The sequence below is a fragment of the Notothenia rossii genome (assembly GCF_949606895.1).
Source record: "Notothenia rossii genome assembly, chromosome: 5".
In the NCBI taxonomy this organism is placed as follows: domain Eukaryota; kingdom Metazoa; phylum Chordata; class Actinopteri; order Perciformes; family Nototheniidae; genus Notothenia; species Notothenia rossii.
This window is the reverse complement of record NC_136903.1, coordinates 25266051-25288530: the sequence shown is the minus strand read 5'-3', so window position 1 is coordinate 25288530 and position 22480 is coordinate 25266051. Positions and strand designations below refer to the sequence as shown.

General features: G+C 42.4%; 1 protein-coding gene across 5 annotated transcripts in view; it reads left to right on the top strand.

The window, feature by feature from the left end:
• tspan9a (tetraspanin 9a) overlaps positions 1-22480 on the top strand; it is a 211111-nt gene that overhangs the window by 131451 nt on the left and 57180 nt on the right. For 4 of the 5 annotated variants that reach the window (XM_079680012.1, XM_079680011.1, XM_079680010.1 and 1 more), the window contains one exon: positions 5805-5884. In XM_079680012.1, coding sequence (XP_079536138.1) covers positions 5822-5884 — 63 coding nt within the window. In that variant the 5' untranslated portion in view covers positions 5805-5821. Of the gene's footprint in view, positions 1-4826; positions 5885-22480 lie in introns of those variants that run through there. The other variant, XM_079680008.1, reaches the window with a different exon arrangement.

Genomic DNA, 22480 nt, shown 5'->3' with positions numbered 1-22480 from the left:
CCTTGCCAACAGCAGCAGCTGTGGCCTGCGGCAAAATGCTTTCCGGTTATCTGTTACAGTATGTGTGTTTGTCCATCCCATTCTCATCAAGTGATATCTCAGGAACGCCTTGAGGACATTTCTTCCAAATTATGCAAAAATGCTAAATTGGGCTTGGGTGAATTGATTTTGATGGTCAAAGTTCACTGTGACCTTACAAAACAAGTTTTTGATGAAAGCTGAATAGCTCGTATGCTAATTTGGAGAATTGCATCCACATTTTTTATAAGATAATTAATGAAGTGATGACATAATGGGAAGTAATGAATGATAACTGCAACATGTCTGGTTGACTGAGGAATAACGAAATGTGGTAATTCTTGTTTTTAATCTTTGTACTGCAAGTATTAAACTTTATGGCAATTTATGGCCATCAGTAAAAGCCATGTGCTGAAAACATCTCTTCTTTTTTAATGGGGAGAACTGCATGATGTCTAAAGATAGAGACATAAACTATATATATTGGATAAGGACTTGCGTTAAGAATACAAGGAAAAGTTAAGTAAGTTACTTATTTAAAGGAATAAATACTACTAATAAAAAGACTCTAAACCCAGCCAAAATAAATGGTTTATTTACTCCACTTAATTTATTTTTCACATTTTCCACCATAATGATTGTCTCAAACTGAAAATGCAAAACAGTAAAATATTGATTTAGTTTATATTAAAACCTCTTCTTTATTTGCCTTATGTATATTGCAAATAGCTGAAGCAATGATGTTGGGTGGCTTTGGGCTTTGGCAAAGTAAAATGGACATAGTGGGTCTATATGTGAGAAGACATTTGATTCAGTGTTGCTGCGGTTCATGTCCCAAATGAAGAATTGCACTTTATAATTTAATTAGACAGCAATACACTTTCAGTAAAAACCGCTTTACCCCCTACTGTTTGTAGGCTGGAGATGTTTGTAAACTAGACCACATACTATGCTGTTTTTGCATAATGCTGCCCACCATACAAAGATAATGAATCAAATCCATGTACTGTATTTCTTTCACTCACTATTGTTATCTTAAATTCCTTCTCAAAGAGTAACTGACACCACTGTTGTGTTTATTATTTGTTCATAGTGGCACAACCATCAAGTGTTTTGTAAAAGCCTTGTCTGAAGAGCTCTGAGAGAGTCCCTGTTGGTTCTCTTTGAGCTTTAATCTCTTCAACCCTGTCTGTCTTTCCACCATATATATGTCAAAGGATATGCTCGATTTAACGGGCATCATAGAGTACGTTTGCAAACGATCTCATCTCCCACTGACACCATCGCTCCTAGCCCGGAATCCCTGCACTGGTCTTCTCTACTATGTCTGCATATTCTTCATCTTCCCTCTAAGCCTCAACTCCCTGTCCCTGTTCCCTCGAGTCTTTCTCTCTTGCTGTACCCCATCAACCAAATGCAGAAGCGCAGAGCCCCGTCGCTCGGAGTCGATCTGTGTATGAAGGAAACCGGCTCAGGTGTGTCCTTCTAGCTTCTTGTGGAATCAGTGAAATGCATACTATGAGCCCTCTGAGCTTTAGTAAATGTGTGTTACTCTCAGAGGCAGCCGCACTGACGTAAATTGTATTGAATTTGGAGTTAAGGGCCTGAAAATCACTAGATGGAAAGCGCCTGGATTCTGACAGTCTTTCCAGCTTTTCACATTTGTCCAAAAGGGCTGATGGGAAACCTTGTCGCTTGTAGCTTGTGAACAGCTATTTTCATCATGGGACGTCAACCTTTGGCAGCGTAATAACTGATTTGTCTTGATGATTTGCAGTTGCAACATCTTGCAGATAAAAGATCTGACTGTGGAACTGCAAACATGCCGTTTAAAACAGGCTTTGTGAAGGCTAAAGAACATGATCTGTTCGAATGCTGGTATCATGTCAAAGTCTCCCGACTTCTATGTAAACCTTCTGTAATCTTTCAATTAAAACAAGTATTCCACAGCCTCATAGAAACCAGAAAAAATGCATGGTCAAGATTTGAAACACAGCTTTTGTTAGTTTCTGAAAACGTGGAAGAATGTGACTTTCTCTTGACATTATTACTAACTTTGAGAGTCCTTAATAATAATAATAATAATAATAATAATAATAATAATAACTTGAATTGATATAGCGCCTTTCATAACCTCAAGGTCGCTTTAAAAAGAAACATTTAAGGACAAGACATAAAAACAAAACATAAAACAGGGGAAATGGAACTGCAACATTGCAGGGGGGGGGAGAGTGAGTTATTGTTGGAAGGCTTTGTTGAACAGATGAGTTTTCAGGGTTGATTTGAAGATGTTCAGAGAAGGGGCCTTGCGTATTTCAGCAGGGAGGGAGTTCCAGAGGGTGGGGGCAGCGACACTGAAGGCACGGTCCCCAAAGGTGCGGAGGCGTGAATGGGGAATGGAGAGCAGGCCGGAGTCTGAGGATCGAAGGGTGCGGGACGGGATGTAAGGGTGGAGGAGATCTGTGAGGTACTGGGGGGAGAGGGCACGGAGGGACTTGTAGGTGACGAGGGACTTGACCGGGAGCCAGTGGAGATTGAAGAGAGTAGGGGTGATGTGCTGCCAGGGCTTGGTGCGTGTGAGAACCCTGGCAGCTGAGTTCTGTATCTACTGGAGCCTGTCCAGGATTTGGCTGGGAACCCCCGGACAGGAGTCCGTTGCAATAGTCCAGGCGTGAGGTAATGAAACAATGCTTCTCTGCAACAGTCGGAGAGAGATGGCCGGAGTCTGGATATGTTTCTGAGGTGGAAGAAGGCTGATTTTGAAACTGACTTGTTGAGAGTTATATATTAAACTATTTGCAATTATTTTTCAAAACCAAAAAATGGCGGTCTCAAAACACTTCTCCCTCTTCTTAAAAAGATTCAATTTGTACTAAAAGGGATTTTCTTAAAGCAAAATGACATGTTAGCTAACTTGCTGAGAAAATATATGACAACATTTAAAGCATTTACATGTGTGTACAGTAAAGACTATGGCGGCATATGGTAAGCTTAGCTTAGCCTTAAGACTGGAAGTATGCAGACCTAGCTAGCAAATCCCTACCAAAATCAAAATGCAGAATCAAAAAGGTGTGAATTTGCGGGAGTTACGTGCTTGAGTATCTGGGCTTGGACCGGATATTGCAGTTTAGGTAGGTAGCTTGATATTTATTTATTTTTTCTACCAAGGAATACAGCCAAGCTTGCTGATTCCTGCTTCTTCTAGTCTTACTGCTAAACTAAGCTAACCCACTTCTGGCTATAATCTTATACCAAGCGTAAGGACTCGAGAAAGGTATCAACTCTTGCTTTAAATGTATTCTACAGGACGGAGGTCTAAATATTTTTTTAATAAACATTATTTCAATATTTTGTCATTTCATAAATTATCAGAATTCGAAATGTGCTGTTAAATTGTTACACCAACAAATTGCTTAAACCTGATTTTACATCATTTCTGTGAATTGAAACCACATTTCATGCACTTCCTCAAGGCTGTTTATTACTCTGAGATGGGGAAACACAAGATGGATTAGCTTGTCTATGTCGATTTGGTATTACTGGATTTACCTTTAAGACCTTTAAGTTGAAACTCTCTCTCCATCTGTCTGGCAGCTGAGCCTTCACCGGCACTCAGCTGACAGAAGACCATTACCAAAGCCGAACAATGTGCATTCTAGACTAAAGGTAGACCTGATTTAGCTTGACAGTCACTGGAGGAAAAAAAGTAGACTCAATAGAGGCATTTAAATTGTTATTCCAATTGTTTCTTTCACCTGAGGTTGCAATTAAGCTCTTGCGGGCTTACACGTATAGACACAACAAGCTATAATTATCCTTTTCTTTTTATATATTTGATAGGTACCGCGGCAAAGGTCCTTCACCAGTTAGCCTTTGTTCTCTGATGATATTGACATGTAGATATTTGAGGAGCTAGTTAAATCTGAAGCCATATATGTGTGTTATCTACTCAGTTTGGCGTGTAAATCAGCAGGGGTGCTCAGCGTTTGACCCTGGCTTTGCCTCAGAGAGTGTTCAGCATCTTAAAACCACTATCCCCTTTCCGTGCCTCAGATGGTGCCATCATTCCAAAGCATGGACACTGCCAGTTAATTTAGTCTCCCTTACATGGATGTGGGCAGTGCAGTGATGAATAACACAGAGCCGTGTGACCAAGCTGCAGCTCAGTGCTGTCGCCACCCACATCACATGCAGTGATCACAGCGGTGACAGTCGCCTAAAGTTTTCTCAGAAATGTCTGATAAATACCCTGCTGTCAGACTTCACTGGGGTTTATTTATAACAACATTATAAATGAAATGACAAATTCAAATTTAAAACATTGAAAGAAGCTGTAGTAGTATGTGTCAAATCGCAGGTGCCGTTGTCTCAGCAGACTAACAGTAAGAACTCTGCATGCCAATGAGCCTGCCAGAAATGTCCATGACACACACACACACACACACACACACACACACACACACACACACACACACACACACACACACACACACACACACACACACACACACAACTCCAACCCTGCTACTTCACGCACAATCCATTTACAATTACCTTGACACTTTTTCGCTTGTTTGTTTGATATTTGTATACTCATCTAACCCTCTCAATTCCCCAGGCAGCAAAGATGAAATTGCCGAACATGTATAGTCAAAGCAAACACAGTGATGGGCTTATTAAAGACAGGGGGGGTGCGGGAAGGAGGAGCTCAGGTCTTGTTGCAGCTGCTGCATTGGCTGTCTGCTCAGCAGTGGGGAGGGGCTGAGGGGGAGCGAGGGAGAGGGAGAGAGAGAGATGGGGAAGGAGGGCAGTACTCTTGTCGTGGGGATAGGGATTGCCCGTTGGTTGCGTCTGCCGATAATAGCACATCAGCTGGAGTGCTGCTATTGGGAAAGCAGAGCGCAGGCAGTGCAGAGGACTGAGCCGCTGAGCACAGAATTGCACTCTACAGAAGACAGGCACACTCAGACACAGAGAGACAGAATAAAGGAAGAGCAGAGCGCATCAGAGAAGAGGAGGACAGAGGAAGAGAAGAGCATTGGAGAGAAGACAGGAACAAAAGTTGCCAGGTTCAGCAAGAGAACATTGAAGTGGAGCAGCTGAGACTCATCGGGGTGTCTCTTTCTCAGGAGGAGAGTGATATTACAAGAGGGGATTGAGGGAGGACTGAAACTTGTTCACGGAAAGACAGACATCTGATAGGCGAGGGTAATGCTCATTACAGGACTCTTCTGCACATCTACTATCACAGCAAGAAAGCAGCAGGAAGCACCTAAGCCTCGCAAAGGTGCCGGATATGAGCAGTTCCACTCACTTCTTTACTGAAGACTTTCTTACCCAACTGTGACTTGAGGTGGATGTCGTTGTGTCTTTTGGGGGTTTTCATCATTTTTTTGCATCAGAGTGTGAGACTTGGAGGTGTTCTGTCCTGTAATCCCTGAGACTATGGTAGACTGTGCGTCAGGGAGTTCTTCATCAGCAGCTGCAGCCCTAGAGCATGGAGAAGTCCAGCAGTGAGGAGTCAGCCATTCACCGTAGCCCCTCCGTAGATAGCCGTGACTCTGATTTTGCTCAAGCCTCCACGTCTGGCCGTCCCTTTGGCGGCCGTGGCTTCACTGCCGGCGCATTCTACGGCTCCACGGGGCCGCGCAAAGACGCACAGCAGGCACAGGCTGGAGCGACAGCTGACAACAGCGCAGGAGACAAGACCAACAACAAGTACACCTCGCCAAAAGGCAGCAAATACGTGGTGTTTTACCTGGATCTATCCTTTGTATTCCTTTTAGAATTCAAGAAGTGCAACATGGCAAGAGGCTGCCTCTGCTGCTTGAAGTATATGATGTTCATCTTCAACCTCATCTTCTGGGTAAGTGGCTCATCATATTCTTGATGTTTTTTCTCATCTCACTTGTTCATATTGATCTAGTTGAATGATACTAATTTGCAGATATGGCTTATAGGCTGATGCTGACAGAGCCAATCTGGCTGTAACTTAATCATTCTCCATATCTGCGCTGGCAAATGTGAAGGCTTTGTGATATGTTTTTTATAAATGTTAATCAGGAAACATTATGGCAATTTGATGGTTGTCAGTGCAATGATGCATTTCTAATTATTACATCAGGCTGTTTGTGCCTGTTCCCTCATGTTAATGTGTCTATTACTGGATATGACATCGTCAGTGGCATTGCACCAGGTCTTCTTTTGTACATGGGTCGAAGGTTTTGAATTGTGGTGGGTTCATCAGCGTCACTCTTTGAGATGGATTTATGATTTCCAGTGAACGTGGGGGTTGAGATGCTGCTTTAGGCATGCAAGTGAAAGACTATATGCCTCTACAGTACAGTGACATTGACAAGTAACGTAACATGCTCTCAGGCAAAGAGAGTTGAGCGTGTCAGCAATAGTTTGGGTTGATTTTAGAGGAGATGTTCTAGTACTACTATTAGATTTGTTTGCTCTTGTGTAAAACTGTGATAAATCATTATAGATACAACATCATAAGGTTGCCCTTTATAAGTCTATAAATCAACTAATTGGTCGTGTTGGTCACAGTCTACTAGATTTCCTTCATGGACTAGTTGATTTTATGCTTCTTTCATGCTCACTGACTCATTTCCAAACATGTGATTTAAAGTGGTTATTTTTGCCTTTTTCCTTGCTGGGATTCCTAACATATCCATGGATTAAATCAGCTAATAGATTAACCAATAATAATAATAATACAAATATTTTGTAAGTTGTTGTAAATTGTCTATTTAGGCAGAACAGCCTGACAGAGAAGCTGCATCTGGATGTTTTGTTTAATCTGTGTCATGTCGTAATTATAAATCCTAGTAAAACCCAGTATTAACACGAAAAACAAAGAATCCTAATGTGATAGTGCCCTCTGTGCCAAATGTACTCACAACTATATTTCACCCAGAGGAACGTGCCAGTGTGCGGCAGGCTCTGCTGTGTACCCATGCATGGGTATTTGTTGTGTAAGTGGGCATCCCTTGAATGTTTACAGAATGGATTAAAGAGCTTATAGGTTATGGGGCCAAGTCTTTTGTGTGGAGGCAGCGAAGCGTAAAAACACCCCAACACTGGGGACTCTACCAACCCGGCCCACCATGTCAGTGGGTTGTGAGCCCTGCTAACTGGGGCACGTTGGAAGGCACCATGAGCGGGCATTAGCTTGAGCCCAGCTGTGATCAGGCCTGCATTGAACACACACAAACCCAGATCCATCCCATTGGCCGATACGAGCACTGCTATCGGCCAGGCTCTGTTGCCTGAAGCTGTGGACGCCTCTGCTGCTTTAGGGCAGCAACTCCATATCATTCTCTTATCATTACCCAGGCCATAGAGGCAAGAGCGAGAGCGATTGGCAAAGGCTTACAAATAGCTCAGGGGCTCTTCAGCTTGCCTCGCCTTGATGTAATGTTTGTTTAAGTGAATGAAAGGGTCAGAGAAGATTAGCCTATGTTGCATTCATTAATGCAGACATTGACATACCTTGATGTGAGAACCCTCTTTAAACTCATTAAGTGGACCTACATTGTTCAGGCCTTGACTTGACATCCCTTCCCTTTTTAAGGACACTTTAAGTAATTTACTAAATCGATTGCACCATAAATTGATTGACGGGGAATAATTATTGCAAAATGTGTGTTTTGTTTACTGGAAGCTAAACAAAATAACTTTAAAGCAGTTAATAAGGTATCTGAATCATAAGGTTAAAAGCATGAGTAAACTGTTAAAATCATTACTTAATAAGATAAACGTATGCCATAGGAATTCCTGCTTCAGCTCCTTTTATAGTACAACAAAATTAAAATGATTAAAACTAATTTTGCATTTTAAAGGGTATCCAGGAGGATACAGATTAAGTAAGTCTAAACCCACACTGCACTTAAAGCCATTCTTGTTTTCAGTAAAAGGACTAAAACCTGACAAATACCTGAAATGGGACGCCTTGACGATGAGCTGTAGGGGGAAATGTGCTCTCTAATATTTCATTGATGTCAGATCTCCAACACTCCATCAGTGTAGGCGACACATCTTCCAATCCTTTCCGTCAAATAGAATACCACATGTGCTGGGGTGTCACAGGTTTTGATCACGGTTGCTAAGCCCACTGTCGAAACACACCTGCACATTCACATTCTTCCTGTATTGTACAACAGATATCCCTTCAATATGTATATTTATAGGTTCCTGATCCATCAAAATCTGAAGAGTGATTTAAACATCCATTGAGGAATTACCACTGCTTATAATTATTCTTTCTTCGAGCTACGTCTGAAATATGATAAATCAAGACCCTTTTAGACTCTACGTTAGCACATGACACCATCAGTTATGTGCATGTCGGTTCCGGCATCATTGCATAGTTATAGGTCAATCTCTGGCAGAGGTCATAAGATCATTATTATCCGCTATCTCCTTGAGGGGCAGTCACAGGGGATTTGTCTGAGGGCTTTTACTTCCTAGGTTCCCTCCAGGCTCAATTTGTGCTTAACCCTTTTCAGTGGCAAAACCCACCACTAATAAACGGCTAGTGCACACCACTAATAGGGAGTTGGAAAAGAGGCTTTGGATTTCAAGGCTGGTGGCCTCCAATTCATGTGTAGCCTAGCTTGTTGGCCTCCATAGAAATCCAGCCTGAGAGTGTGCTAAAGCTCTTCCCTTTAGTGTGACGTTTGAAGATTCTCTCTGCAATCATGTTGCGTGTGCTTGTGTGGGCAAAGGGTCCATAAGTGGCTATGGACTCTCCCCAGCGCAGCGCATCCCCTGCTGTGAAATAATTGAATGTCTTACCATGGTAATGTTGACTTAATGAGCACCCACCATGCATATATCCTTCTATATACTCTTTTTTTCCCCCTGCCAGTAGATCATTTTAATGACAGTTTAATCAGTGTCTCAGGGGAAGGTAGTTGGGTTATGAGGGGGTTAAAGAGGCACCATGTGGTCTGTCCATCAACATGTGACAGCATGAGGCTCATTGGCGGCTGGCTGACTGGTGGATTCTGGGTGCAGCAGGAGGCGTACTTTAAGGTTAGCATACCTGGGAATGAAGGGTTATGCTCGTCAGTTAGCGGTCGGGACGGGGTGCCTGAGCACCATGGCATACGAGGGAGGAAGGGTGAGAGGCATGCTGTGTCTTGACGCCCATGGGACTGCGCTGCTCTGCTGCTGGTGGGGAGGTTCGCCTCTGAAGCTCTCACATCTCATCTCAGGACTGAAGGGGGGAATGACGCGCTGTGGTAATCAGACACACAGGTACAGCAGGGGTCTCCTCTTTCTGACTGTGCGCACATGCACGAGCGCACACACTCTCCACTCCACACACATGCGTTATTGAAAGTACGCTCACCACCCGCTCCACAGGGCTTACATTGGTAACTCGAAGCACAAGGTAAACAGCGTCAGGCACTCCAGGCATCTCCATACATGCGCTCATCCTCAATCCCCCCAGCAGTTGTTCGTGACCATATGGCTACTCTTTCTTCTGAGGGATTAGGAGAGTCTGAGATGTAGGGGGAGTTTCAGGCCGATTAGAACAGTATTGGGTGGTGCTGTTAGGATTGAGAGCATGACTCCTTAGGACGGCTCTGCGCTAAAGCCAACAATCATCTAAGCAAATGGCCTTTGTGCAGTGTGACAATATGTTGTTTAGTCAGGAGGCTAATGGGGGGGGGGGTAGTTGTGTTCTCACAAACATGCAGTGACTGTTTGACCAGCGGGGAAGAGAGATTGATGTTAAGTCCTATTGGTGTCAGCCTTGTGAGCATATTAGTGTTGGTGTTTTGCTTGGAGCAAGGATTTTTCAGCCTCTTACTATGCAGTATGTTCTCTGTGATCGCAGCCTCCTCTGTAATCTCTTCCATTCAACATTCAATTTACTATCCACTGCCGCACTTATTTATCTTTTCCAGTCATACTGAACACCTTTTGAGAAGTAAAACGCTAAAAATTACACTACAGAAGAAATTATTCTGCCAATCACTAAAAGCAACAACCCACAAGCCTTTTTTTTTTAAAGATAGAGAACCTCAATTGGCCCAGCCTTGCCATTATCGTGCCATATCAAAGGCCTCATTTGATATTCATATTTAAAAGAAAAGTGTCAGCTCAGCAGTCTTGTCCTACAAGTAGATGAGGAGTGGTAGTATCAAAGCTGCTCCTTTGTTATACCAAATGGGCTTAAGCATTCATGAATTCCTGTGCTTACTTGAGGGGATTGCTGCGGGGATTTATAAACCATTTGGTACGAGGCAACAGAAGATTAGTTTCTGTATCGATTTAATCACTGTTATTTGACATCTAATGTTTCAAATGTACCCGCGCTCTGATGCTACAAAGAGTGGAGCTATTGACGGGCTCAAGGTGGCCTGTAAGAAGTGTAGAAGTATGTGTGGGTTTGAGTCTGGCTGAGTGGAACTCCTTAAAGCGTTTCACACAAGCTGCCTCTTTCCCCCTGAGGTTTTAGATCCGAGGTGCTGAAGCAATTTGCCTGTTTTTAATTTTCAATACCGGCACATGAAAAGTTCAGTCATCTTTTATGGCTCGAGAGAGAAAGTGCGTATTTTAAAAACCTTTTTTTTTCTTTGTCTACTTTTTTCTTTTAACAAGAGGCACAGCTGAACTCCATCAGTAACTGCCAGGTGAATCAAGGATTGGGCCCCGGGAAAAGAGATGAGGATTGAGTACGCTCTACGAGATGATGAAACAAGCCGTAGACGCTGTGCTGTCACATGCATTTAATTCCATCAATCTGCCGTGAAAGGCAGGCATTTGAAATGGCTTTGAGTTTGAAATGGCAGTAGGAAGCATCAACCTCAGCAATTCTGTCCACCAAAATTGTAAACCTCACACTTTTTTAAGACTTGGCTTCCGACGGATTTGATTAATAATCACTACAAGCATACACATACACCCTCAGCCTCAGAATTATCCATATCAAGCATTTATTCTATACAAAATGCTCACATTTCATTAGCTATGCTGTACAGTTGCCACAATGTCTAGCGTGAGAGTGACTCTTCTTATCTTTCTGCAACCTTTACATTAAGAACATCACTATATATGCATTTCCTTTAAAGCCTTGTAATTAGCAGCCCCAAGAGACCACGGGGCCTTGATTTAGATTGGCTGAACTGCTTGGTAAATACCCCCATATGCTTGCTTTGTCCCATGGTTTGTCTGGGGAGATGATTTTAATTTACACGTCTCTCCGGCTGCTTCGATTTCCCAGCCGTGTTGTACGACGCCGCCGAGCTCATTAGCTCATGTTGCAGATCAACTGGGATAGGGAGCCACTGTGCTTCACTCTAAGGAGTTAAGGTAATAGAGCATGAGAATTGAGGTGTGCAGTAGGTAGGTGGTGCTTCTGGAAGGGAATTAAGCCTCCCACCCTATCACTCACCCTTTGAATGAGCCTGCCTTTAGACTTGATGAGTTGTTGCTTTTGCTTCATGAATTATGACACACATGAGAAGCTGAAAACAGCATACAGTGCAAGTGTGGAGTTATTACTTGTCATATTAATCCCTTTAGAGATTTTTGACATGAAGTTTGATGCAACAGGGCTGCAGGTGCAGTTTTGGCCCAGTTGCTATTGTGTCAGCTGTGCCGCACTGAATTGCAGTGACAACATGAGAACAGATGAAATAACAGTAGCACCTCGGTGCAGGAATTACAGTACATAGAAAACGTTACTGTATGGTATGCCATTCATCCTTTATTCCCTCCTGTATCTCATTGCACACAGGTGTACCTCTGGGATGCCTATCTACAGTACTGTCATTCCCCAAAGTCTCTTTAAGAGAAAACACACATTCACAGTAGCCAAATTAGGTGCCATCGTAGTTGGTAAAATATCATCAGGAATGACTTTACAGTAAAAAATGTCTTTGCTACAGTGCATCAAACAAAGAGATCTAGCTTTTGTAAATATAGGCCAGAGGAGTTCAGAGTAGAGAGAAAGGAAGCACGGTAGTGAGGGGGGGGCCAGAGTAGAGTGTCATTAGTTCTGCATACATAAGCAGGATCTTTTTTAATGACTATGTGCCAAATCTTGCACCTCAGCCAATAGAGTGCACAGCATCATTGCTGCGTGGTCAATAATGAGTTTATATTGCTGAGCGGAAAAGCAGAACATTCCCTTGTAGGTCATGCATTTGGGTTATTGATTGAGGGAGGTCTTCCTTTTTTTGGTGTTATTTTCTTTTTAAATCAACACAAGCAGGGCACCCACTCGAAAAAAAATGCTGTGCCGCCTCACATAGCTGATGGCAATTTGACATGTTGTAATGGAATTCAAATTGATAGGACTTCTAAAGTAAACTGTTTCACAAAATTACTGCATTCGGGCTAAATCAGTGTTGGAAATAGAGCGATTGCTTTTCATCTGCCTTTGAACGTTCCACACATCATTTAGTGGCTCGCTGTAGCGCCCGCAGACTCGTAGAGATTCAGTGTAGCTATGAGCCAATAAAAGAGACACACTGCGCTCTGAGTTGGTCAGCTCTAGCTTTCAAAGTGCTGTCGCAATCTCTTTCTGGGACAAATATCTCTTTGAGTATGCGTTCACCTTCATACTGCTCTGTTTCTTTCATTGATGCAGAAACATTCCCACTTCATTTCAGTTTGTCGTCCACAAAATGTTTGCGCAGTAAAACAGTAAAACATGTCGGAGCTTCCTCACGTGCTGGATGAAAAATAAATAAATGTATTTCAAGGCTGCCCCTGTCCTTGTGATGCAGGATTGGCTACAAACTGGTATCTCTCCCTCACCTTCTCTCTTTACCCCAGAGAGACCAATCAATGCTAATCTGCACCTAAGCAGAGAATAATGTAGAATGCTGGAACATCTTGCTGGTTCAACTACTCAGCATTTTCTTCTGACACCCAAAGGCAAATTGCACTAAAATCAATGAGGCTTACAGAATATAATTTTCTTGGTCTTTTGAGAGTGAAGAAATTCCTTTTAGATTACCCTGCTCATGTTTAATTAACAGTACTGTATATGGTATGTTTATGAAATAATTGCAGATCCACAAGCTGTCTGATTTGAATCATTATTGTATCACAGGTTTAGCATTTTTGCGTGGAAAGGCGGATTCCCCGGAAATACTAGATTTCTTCTTGAGCTGCCGTTAAGTCCACCAGAAGAGTGTCCTGGGTCCAGCTCCCTACATTCTCCAGAGGTTATCAGCTCTAGGCAAGAGTATGCATCTGCACTGTCTTTAGGACCTATTCCCCCAAGGCCACTACCTCAATTCATTCAATTATATTACCACCATAAATCCATTCAAACATCCCACATAGCATCCTCTAGAGCTAGATACTGCTTATCCATCTCCCCTTTTCGGAACCACATTTACAGACCCAAGACACGCTGGGCAACAACACCACAAAACACAGAAAATAAGAGCAGCAGATTGACTTTGAATGTGTATGTTTTACAAAGTGTTGTTTTGAATTTGGGTCAGGGACTCAGGCATTCGCTGCTTGAATGGTAATGAGCCCAGCCAGGACACTACCCCAGCAGGGCTCCAACACGCGATGAAGCACACTCTGCGTTCTCCGCCATGACAAATGAGAGACAGATTTATGCCTTTTAACATCGAAGCATATATTGATTTATTTAGCTGAACCGCCTCAGATTACTGCTGCTTTATATCTCAGCCATAAAATGCAACATATTGTGGCTTTCTTGATAGGAACACATCAGCGCATATGCCGACTAGATGATCGCCTGACTGCCTTACATCTTTTACCGCTATTTTTTAATGGGCCAATTTGACATACTGCCTGCAATATGCTGTACATTTCAGACCATCAGCAGATGTATTAGACTGTTTGTTGTGATTTTCAAATTCCTGTCTTGTTGTTTCCAGAGCGAATCCTAGATCTTCATCAGAGCAGGTTGTTGCAGTGCTCTCGTTATGTCTGATCCAATTTGAGGTCGACTCATATTTGATGTGCACGAGGTGTGCTCTCAGCCCGGCTCTTATATTCTCCCTGAAGAGGAAAATGTAGTTACTAGTCAGGATCCTCCACTGCTACAGTAGCAAGATTTCTGACAGTGTGTAAACCTAATAGGGATTCTTGCTGCTCTCCCTGCATGCAGATCCATCCTATTCCTTATCACAGCCGAGGTTTTAAACAGTCCCCTTGAAGTCGCCCGAGTCTTATCACACGACTGAGGCAAATGGTTGTTTGGTTTACACAAATTTGCAATTACCAGTCATATTGGCAGACATAAAGGGGCATTTGCTTTGTGTATCTGTTCTGTTTCAGAAGATATCAGGGTTTTAAGTGTCCTGAAAATTGTAAATCTGAGGCAGACTGGTTGCCCGCAGCATGCAAAGTCTTATATGAAAAGGAAGCATACAAAACCAGGCTTGTTCCTTCACTTTGGTATTCTGTCTGGGGCATACTAGAGGGATGTCTCAGATCTTAAAGAGGATTTGACAGTTTTATTGCATGGGAAGAAATGCAAGAGCCATATGATGAAGCTGTCTGTAATTGCAGAAATTCTCCTGGAATGATGAATGATACGTTTAAGGGTGTCCATGTCAGGGTTGTAAATCCTCTTCCACAAAAATTGAGACTTTTAAATAATGCAGCATCGAGAAAATGCATCCATTTGCCTTGAGCTCATGTTCATTAACCTTTTACTGTAATTTAATAGAATATATGCCATGTAAATGTTTGTATAAGCAGATTTTTCTTTAAGCTGTATATAAGAATACTTATGTTGATATGCTATTGTAGGGAACCTTAATTGAAGATAAGATACTGTGAGAAATTGGTGTAGAGACCCCCCTCACTGGCCATGTGTCATTTGCCTTCCCTGTCAGTAGTCATTATTTCTGCACAGATGTCTCTCATTTCTCTTATTAAGCCACCCAGGCTTCAGTAATGGGAGACTTAGGATAGTGATTGTTGATTACAAAGGAGTGAGAGCCTGGTGTGGACAGAACGAGGTTAGGGAAAGGCGTCTAATTCGAAAGGTTGATTATGGGTTCATTGCCATCCTCAGTGAATGATCTCATTCATCCATAGTGAGCAGTGAGTAATTATTAACATAGATCTTTTGCCTGTGTATACACTCATCAGTGCAGTGCTGCTGTGAGACAAATCCATCATTGTGGTCCTTTCTGCCACAGCTGCGTGTTCAGGGTCAGCCCATTAATGCCCCCTTCCATTTCGTACACATTTCAACTATTTTTGGATCATTTTGGGTATCCATCATGACACCTTTTTGAAAAGGTTCACACTCGTTTCCTAGGCTTTTCTTGATCAAGCCATTAAATGGCCATTATAAGTTGTTTTCACTAATGTTCTAATGCTTCAGAAGGGCAAAGCTGCACCCACCAATAGGTGAGAAGGTGGCGTAATTTCAGTAACGGTAGGTTTACGTGCAAAAACTACGTGTTTAAGTTTACCTTCAGGGCCCTGGTTTGGGGTAAAATATGAATGCCAACGTTTGTTACGTAACATCACGTTAATGAAATACTGAAAGCCATCCAATCAGAGCAAACTGGGCTATGGCTTCAGACTGAGGGTGAAAATAGTTGCTGCAGTACAGGTAGTATAAGAAAATAAAGATATTTTTGTTCATTACAAATACAAATATTAACTTGAAAATAAGCATAATAGGGCCCCTCTAATGTCAATTTGACTTAATATTGACTTTTGGTTTAAAAATGGACACAAATTCCTCTTTCCTGAGTGAAAGTCCTGTTTGTTAGCCCCATCGAACTATCTCAGTAGTCACCTGATTTCCTGCTTTGGTCAAGCCATGTTCACTCTCACCTCTAGAAACCACTGCTTTCTTGTATGCATAGCGGTAAGCATTTGAATAGATGATAAAGCCGTTCTGAAATTACTTGTAGGTGGAGCTTTCAACCCATATCTATAATGCCATACCATTGATAACGGCCGTTTAATGAGCTGATATTATTCCAAGCACTTCTTGTGCCGAGTTCCCAAGTGTGCTTGGACAGATGGGGTTGGCCAGATATTTCTCCCCAGTCTCCTACTGAGAGGACAGATTGTCAGATTCAAAATGCTGTACTTACCCTGGGTGAAAGAAGTGATGCATGATGGTAGGGAGGGAGGGGACGTCTCCACACATTGATATTTGATGACAGCTCCTCAGGAGGCGAGTCAACGTCACTCTTAGATCTTAGAACTTTCTCTCTCTTCTTTCCTTTTCTCTGGGTATTCACATCATGATTTCCTCCTGGGGACAACCTTGTAAATCATTTGGTCTATTTCAGGAAATAACACATTTAAGTGAAGTTTAAACTGTGGAAACAGCAACTGAAAGGAGAACAACAAAGTATCTGTGAATGTGCTTTTTTGACTTTGTTCATTTAGGTGACATGTTTGTGATGAATTGCACGATTAGCCCATAATTTGCTGCACACCATTAATTGTGTTTTCATCAGGTGAATGCTTGCACATGATTAAAGAGCAACTCCACTATTAATCTTTTATGAGCAATGTTGAACTCACCTCTACGGATCAGTTGCATCTCTGCAAGATCACAGTTTGGGCGTGATTACATGTGTTGTGCTTGTAGCCACAGCAACTTCTGTACCTGGTACTTAAGCCTTGCACAGGCCTTAAATGGAGAGGCTGACACTGCTTGTACCCTCACCTTCCAGACCCCACCCGACAAAACCAATCTGGTACTGACATATTTGAGTTCTCAACACGACCTGAGAGGCTATATCTTGTGTAATTTTTTCTTTCAACACATTCCCGAGCTATCTTGACAATGGGCATAACTGTGGTGCTCTTAATGTTTAGGAGATGTAAAAGAAGGTTGGTGGATTATGTGTTGTCAAAAAAGTCTCCAAATGTTAACTTGGTGTATTGCCCTTCGCCGAATCATTTGGCAGTTCAAGAAGCTACCCTTTTTACCATTTCATATTTTCCTTTACTGACTGCTCCAGGCCGATGCCACACACCGGCTATTCTCTGTCTCTATTCCTCCTTCCCAGTGGACATTGAGTATCTATTGCAACATATGACATACATTAACGCAGACAATTGATTGGTGCACGACTCGTTGACGGATGCTGTCAGGTTTTACTTTTTACTGTGTGGAAAAAAAAATATTCTATGGTTAAAAGTTGGACAAACCGAACTTTCAGCCTGTGTGTAGTTACGATTTAAGATAAGATAAGAGGGAACTTTATTTATCCCTGTGAGAAAATGTATGCGTTTATAGCAGCAACAGGGTCAGAGTGAAAAACAGGATTCACACAAGGTAAAAAATTAAGATAAAATAAAAATAAAATTAGCAATATAAAAATAAAAGATAAAGTGATAAAAAAAACTGTTGAAACAAGATATCACAGTAAAACGTTGAGCATTTGAATTTACAGCAGTTTACAGAGTAATTGGTATTAGTGAAATGCCCGGTGGCCATATTATATAGCTGAAGGAATAGGTATTATTCTGTGATAGTTAAGACTTACTTGAGCAGGTGTGCCTAGAGAGAGGCAGTCAGGCAGTAGAATTAAACTCTCACTTAAAAGTAAGTTGTTTTTTTCTTTCCGATAGCTCTGAAATCCCCATCCTGATTAGCAGTGCTAAGAACATGCAGTTCATTTTCTGCATTATTCACCCAGTGTGAGGCTTTTACATTATGTAAGGCTGGGCTCTACGAGACCTAATACACACTCACAATGGAAACAACAGACCTACTTTACTTATTAATGTGTTTGATCAAGCTCTGGCTATGGACCAATGTATACATAGAAAATGCATGTACGGCCAGTGGGCAGTCTGTATACAGTCTCCAGAGACAGACTGTAGCTGTATCATAATTTATGGTTGTGCATGATGCAGCAAACCTGCATTTTCCAGTCCAAACAATTTCAGACTCTAAAACAGATTATGAGGTATGTTTTAAAATACTGTGGCTCTCGTATAATATGTCCTGTCTGTTGGCTGGCATCTGTCAATATAATTGAGAGCCTGGTAATGTCCACATTAATGCGCACTTCTGTTGACTTCAGTTCAAGTGTTCTTCCATCTTCAAAAGAACCCAAACCTTCCCCCCTCCCCCTCCCCACCCTACAGTTCATTTCTCATTGAAGTGCTTACCTTGCAAAAGAGATGTGAGTGCAAAATGTTGTGCTGCAGCATGTTCTTCCCGTCTTTAATTTGTTCACAGTCTGTGGGAGAATTCTCCGTAGTCTGGCGGTTTTTTGTCCTAAATTGTCTGGCAATAGCGGGAGTCTTTTCTAAGGGATCATTATAGACCCCTGTGACAAGAGAAAAGATGAACTAACAGTAAATACAAAAATGTTTAGACGAGTCAGTCACCCCATCTTTTAAAATGGTAAGATCCAAATGTAATATGGATGAGTTGCAACAGGGCCTTGTCCATCATTATAGTGAGGAATATTCCGCAAAAGCAATCACATTTCACACTGGCCTACATCAGAGTGGCTTTATTAGTCTGGTTTAGTTGCTGATCCAATATCGCCTCAGAAGGCGCTCTGGCTGAGAAATCTGGCTGTTTTTCATATTAACTGTGGTGGGCGGTCAGCTTTATCGCCCGTACGATTCGTTCGTGATCAGCAGTTTCCATTTTCATGGTGAGACAAGAATATCTTCATTCAAAGAGACATCTATTTTGCAAAGAGGATGTGCTCTGGCAAGAAGGAAAAACAAAACATCAATATGCTTTTGAAACGGTTTCACTCTGCATCAGTGCTGGTTACAACGAGATGGAGAGTGCAGCTGCAGGGATCCAGATCTTCATTATGCCAAAGTCCATCTCGGAGGCAGTCTGTTGTGTCTGCAGAGATTCACTGTGCTTTTGCGTGCAAAGGTAGTGATCATGGAGGCATTGCAAAAGAGAATAAGCACAGAGCTGCCTGCAGTTTGCTGTCTACATTCATGTGTGTCTGCATAATGCATCCACTTCATTTCCGCAGTACTGTCAAGGCAGCCAAGGTCAGGTAGTTGTGCATATATATTCTGTATACAACTTTGAATTCATGTACATTTTAATACTGCATGTGCCTTATAGACTTCCCAACGTGCACCTATGAAGTTCCTCTTAACAGCATTGCTTTAGTGCTGTCAGTCACTGAACGATCTCTCCTAGCTAACTTTTCATCCAACCATCTATTATTGTCAATCCTATAATACATCTCAGCTGGTTGTTCATCTCCCATTGTTTCTTTCTAGTGCATGATTGCCAGTGCAGCACACCAAACAAAAGCTTATTTGAGAGAGGACGTGCGATGGGAAGAGTGTGAGAAATGAGGTTGCCTCTAATTGGCACCTTTATGTTGTCTCTACCTCCTCTGTATATTGTCCTATGCTTAATAGCCACAGGGAAACATGAAGAGACCAAAGCTCAGTGGCATATAGAAATTGACCTGATTCTAGGAAATGAATCGATGCACCGATTTCCATTTAAGAGTGGCTATTGCCACAATTCTTATACATAAGACGCCCCAATTCCCCCTAGTACTGGAGTCAATGTACACGTTCCTTCGGTTTAGGACCAAAAAATTCTTGTTTTGGTTTTGGATGGTGAAAGTTCTAGGTAAGTTGGTGCCATTTACTTACATGACTTCATTCTGTGTGAATAGATTATACCAAATGTGTAATTTTTGTAGCAGGCGCCTTCTGAATTATAACAACAGTCTGCTAGTGGAGCCTGGAATGGACGCGGGAAGGGGGGGGATGCAGATGGGGGGTGCTGCAGCCCCCTCTGCATCCCCCCCTTCCCGCGTCCATTCGCGCTGTGTCGCAGACCCCACGCAGCAAGCAGGAAATTAACCCAGCTCACACTGTCCGCTCCTCGCAGCAGCGAGCCGCGCAAACGTCCCGCCAACACGGCACCCAGACCCCACGCAGCATTCTCATCTGTTTGTCATTACTGGTGTCATTTTCTGGTTGCTAACACCATTGTAACCCATAATCACTTATGTTGCGCTGTAACGGTGGTGGACTCATCAGAACAGAGTGGGCGAGCTGACCAATCAGAGCACAGTGGGTTCACAGGGGGGGGGGCAGGAGCTCCAACAAGCCGTTTAGGACAGAGAGTGAATACACACGCTATACAGAGATGCTGTATGAGAAACCAATGTGAGTTTGGAAAATTGCACAATATAAATCTATTCTAGTAGACCTCAACAATGGAATTATGATCAGTAGAAATGGCCATGACATGGGACCTTTAAAAAACCAGGTAGTTAAGGTATATGTCTGGCATTTGATTGGGTTTTTAATTTTTTACAACGTGCTCTTAGGTCTACAAGTAAAGGCATCCATAATTAAGTTGCTAAGTGATTTTTACATTTAAATGTTCTTGTCTTCTTACAGTTGGCAAGGCTTGGTTAATACTGTATGAGGTAAGGTAAGTTAAAAAGTGACATGATATAATTGTTGAAGGGGAGACCTCAGATTTTTAAATGCAAGGCGTTTGCCTGTTATATCTCTTTACCATTTTGACCATTATCAACCTGCTTTCCCTCGTCTTATTCTATCCCCTTGTCGTGTTGATAACCCTGAACGCTTCCACTCTCAGTTTACACAATACAGTGGCTGGGTTTTGGCATTGACAACCACACTCGTCCTGAGCCAGCTTTTTCCATGTCACAGAAACCAGCTCATTATACAGCAGATACCCAATCACACACGTATCGTGCAATGCAGCTCACAGGGGGTAACTCAAGAAGCTCAACAGGAACAAATGGCCCCCATCAGCAGCTGTACTAATAATACCCCTTCCTCGTGTTCTCTAATATTAAATCGCAGAAATAGAAAGAAACCCGAGTCTAAACTGATATATTCATTAGACAATGCTTTCAGGAAACGTTTTATTTTTATATAATGGCAAAGTAAACATTTCAACATGCACACATTAGGCACAAACATTGCCTCAGAAGCAGCTAGTGTAATCAGTAGACGTCCATTTGAAAGGGCCTCTGGAAACAGAGATAAGTCAGTATGGCATGGATCAGCTTTAGCTCTATCTTCCGCCTCATTTGTTCCTTTCTAAACGAGATAGGCCTGCTATCTGCTGGCAGCCGTCCCGCAGCGACAATGCAACAGTCTTTTTTGAAGTATGCTTTGAGTAGAGAAGACATTCCCCCTTACCATTATCCTGCCCACACTCCCAGGTTGTGGAGGACAATTAGAGGACAAAGAAGACAGGAAATTGGCGTGCTAGAAGCATGTCAAGACAGCGGGGAGCCGCTGAGCGAATTAAATGAGCCGACACCTCTTGTGTAGTTACCAAGGTTCGACAGGTGGACAGGCGCACAGTCTTCCTCTTGAAAATGTCGCTGCCACTTTCGCAATCGCAGGGGAGGTTCATCGGATGGAGCAGAATGTTTATCGCAGCTGTCTTTCAGCGAGGACTGCTCTCTGCACGCTCATTGTATCAGGATCCATCTGAGGTGGCCTACTTGAGAGACTTCCCAGCACTTATTTGAATTATGTGTAATCTAGAGAAGGTAAACAGGCCCACACCGAGGAGGGTTATTTCCATGCTAAAGCAGAGGAAGAGCAATCAGGAAGGAGCGGGACACCTGTTGCAACAGTGGCGGGTGGATGTCTATGATGTGCTTTGATTTATGAAGGAAAGCTGTCTTGCTAAATCTCTCAACATTCCTCCTGAGAATTTGTTGAAGGTGGGCACTTATTCCTAATTATACCTAGAGCTTTAAAAGTACTTTTTGCATATTTCCTGTCTTTCACATTCACTGGGAGTGCACGCAAAACAAGCACTTTTAAAGCTCTAGGTATAATTAGTGCGCACCTTCCATTTGTCTGCAATTTCCAATAATTCCTGAACATTTGAATGCATTTTCACTCAGCCATTCCCATCGTAATTTTCCCATAAAAAGAGATTTGTATTTTGCTTTATAAAAAAAACGTTCAATTGTATTCTCTAGTAAAAATAAAGACCTCAACACATCAAACTTCAAATGTCATCTCGTGATGAGAACTTCTGTACTTATCACCATTTTACACTAAAATGACTTGTAAAGGTTAACCTTTGGTGTAGACTTTAAAGCTTGAAAAATCCTCTTTGTAGCTGAGGCTCAAAGAAGACTGTTTCTTAATATGTCAAATTCAACTGGAGTGCAGTTTGGTTGAGTATTAATAGCACGAAGAGCAAACGGATATTTTCTGCCCCGCTCTGCGTGCGGCAGCCTGGGTTAGCGGCTCCAGTGACTGCGCGCTGTAGCAGGACCAGACTCTGCAGTAGTGGCGAATCTTCAGATAATATCCGCATCTCTGTACAATCTCCTCACCCCAGGGTGCTCCATTACACTGGAAATGAAGAGTGAGAGAGGTCATGGCAGTCAAATAAACAATTTTAGGTGGAGAATTTCATTATGTGTAACAGAAGAATGGTTTGCTGAGAGGTTTGTTTCGTCAATTAACTGCTGCCTGCGGCTGCAGATGGGAT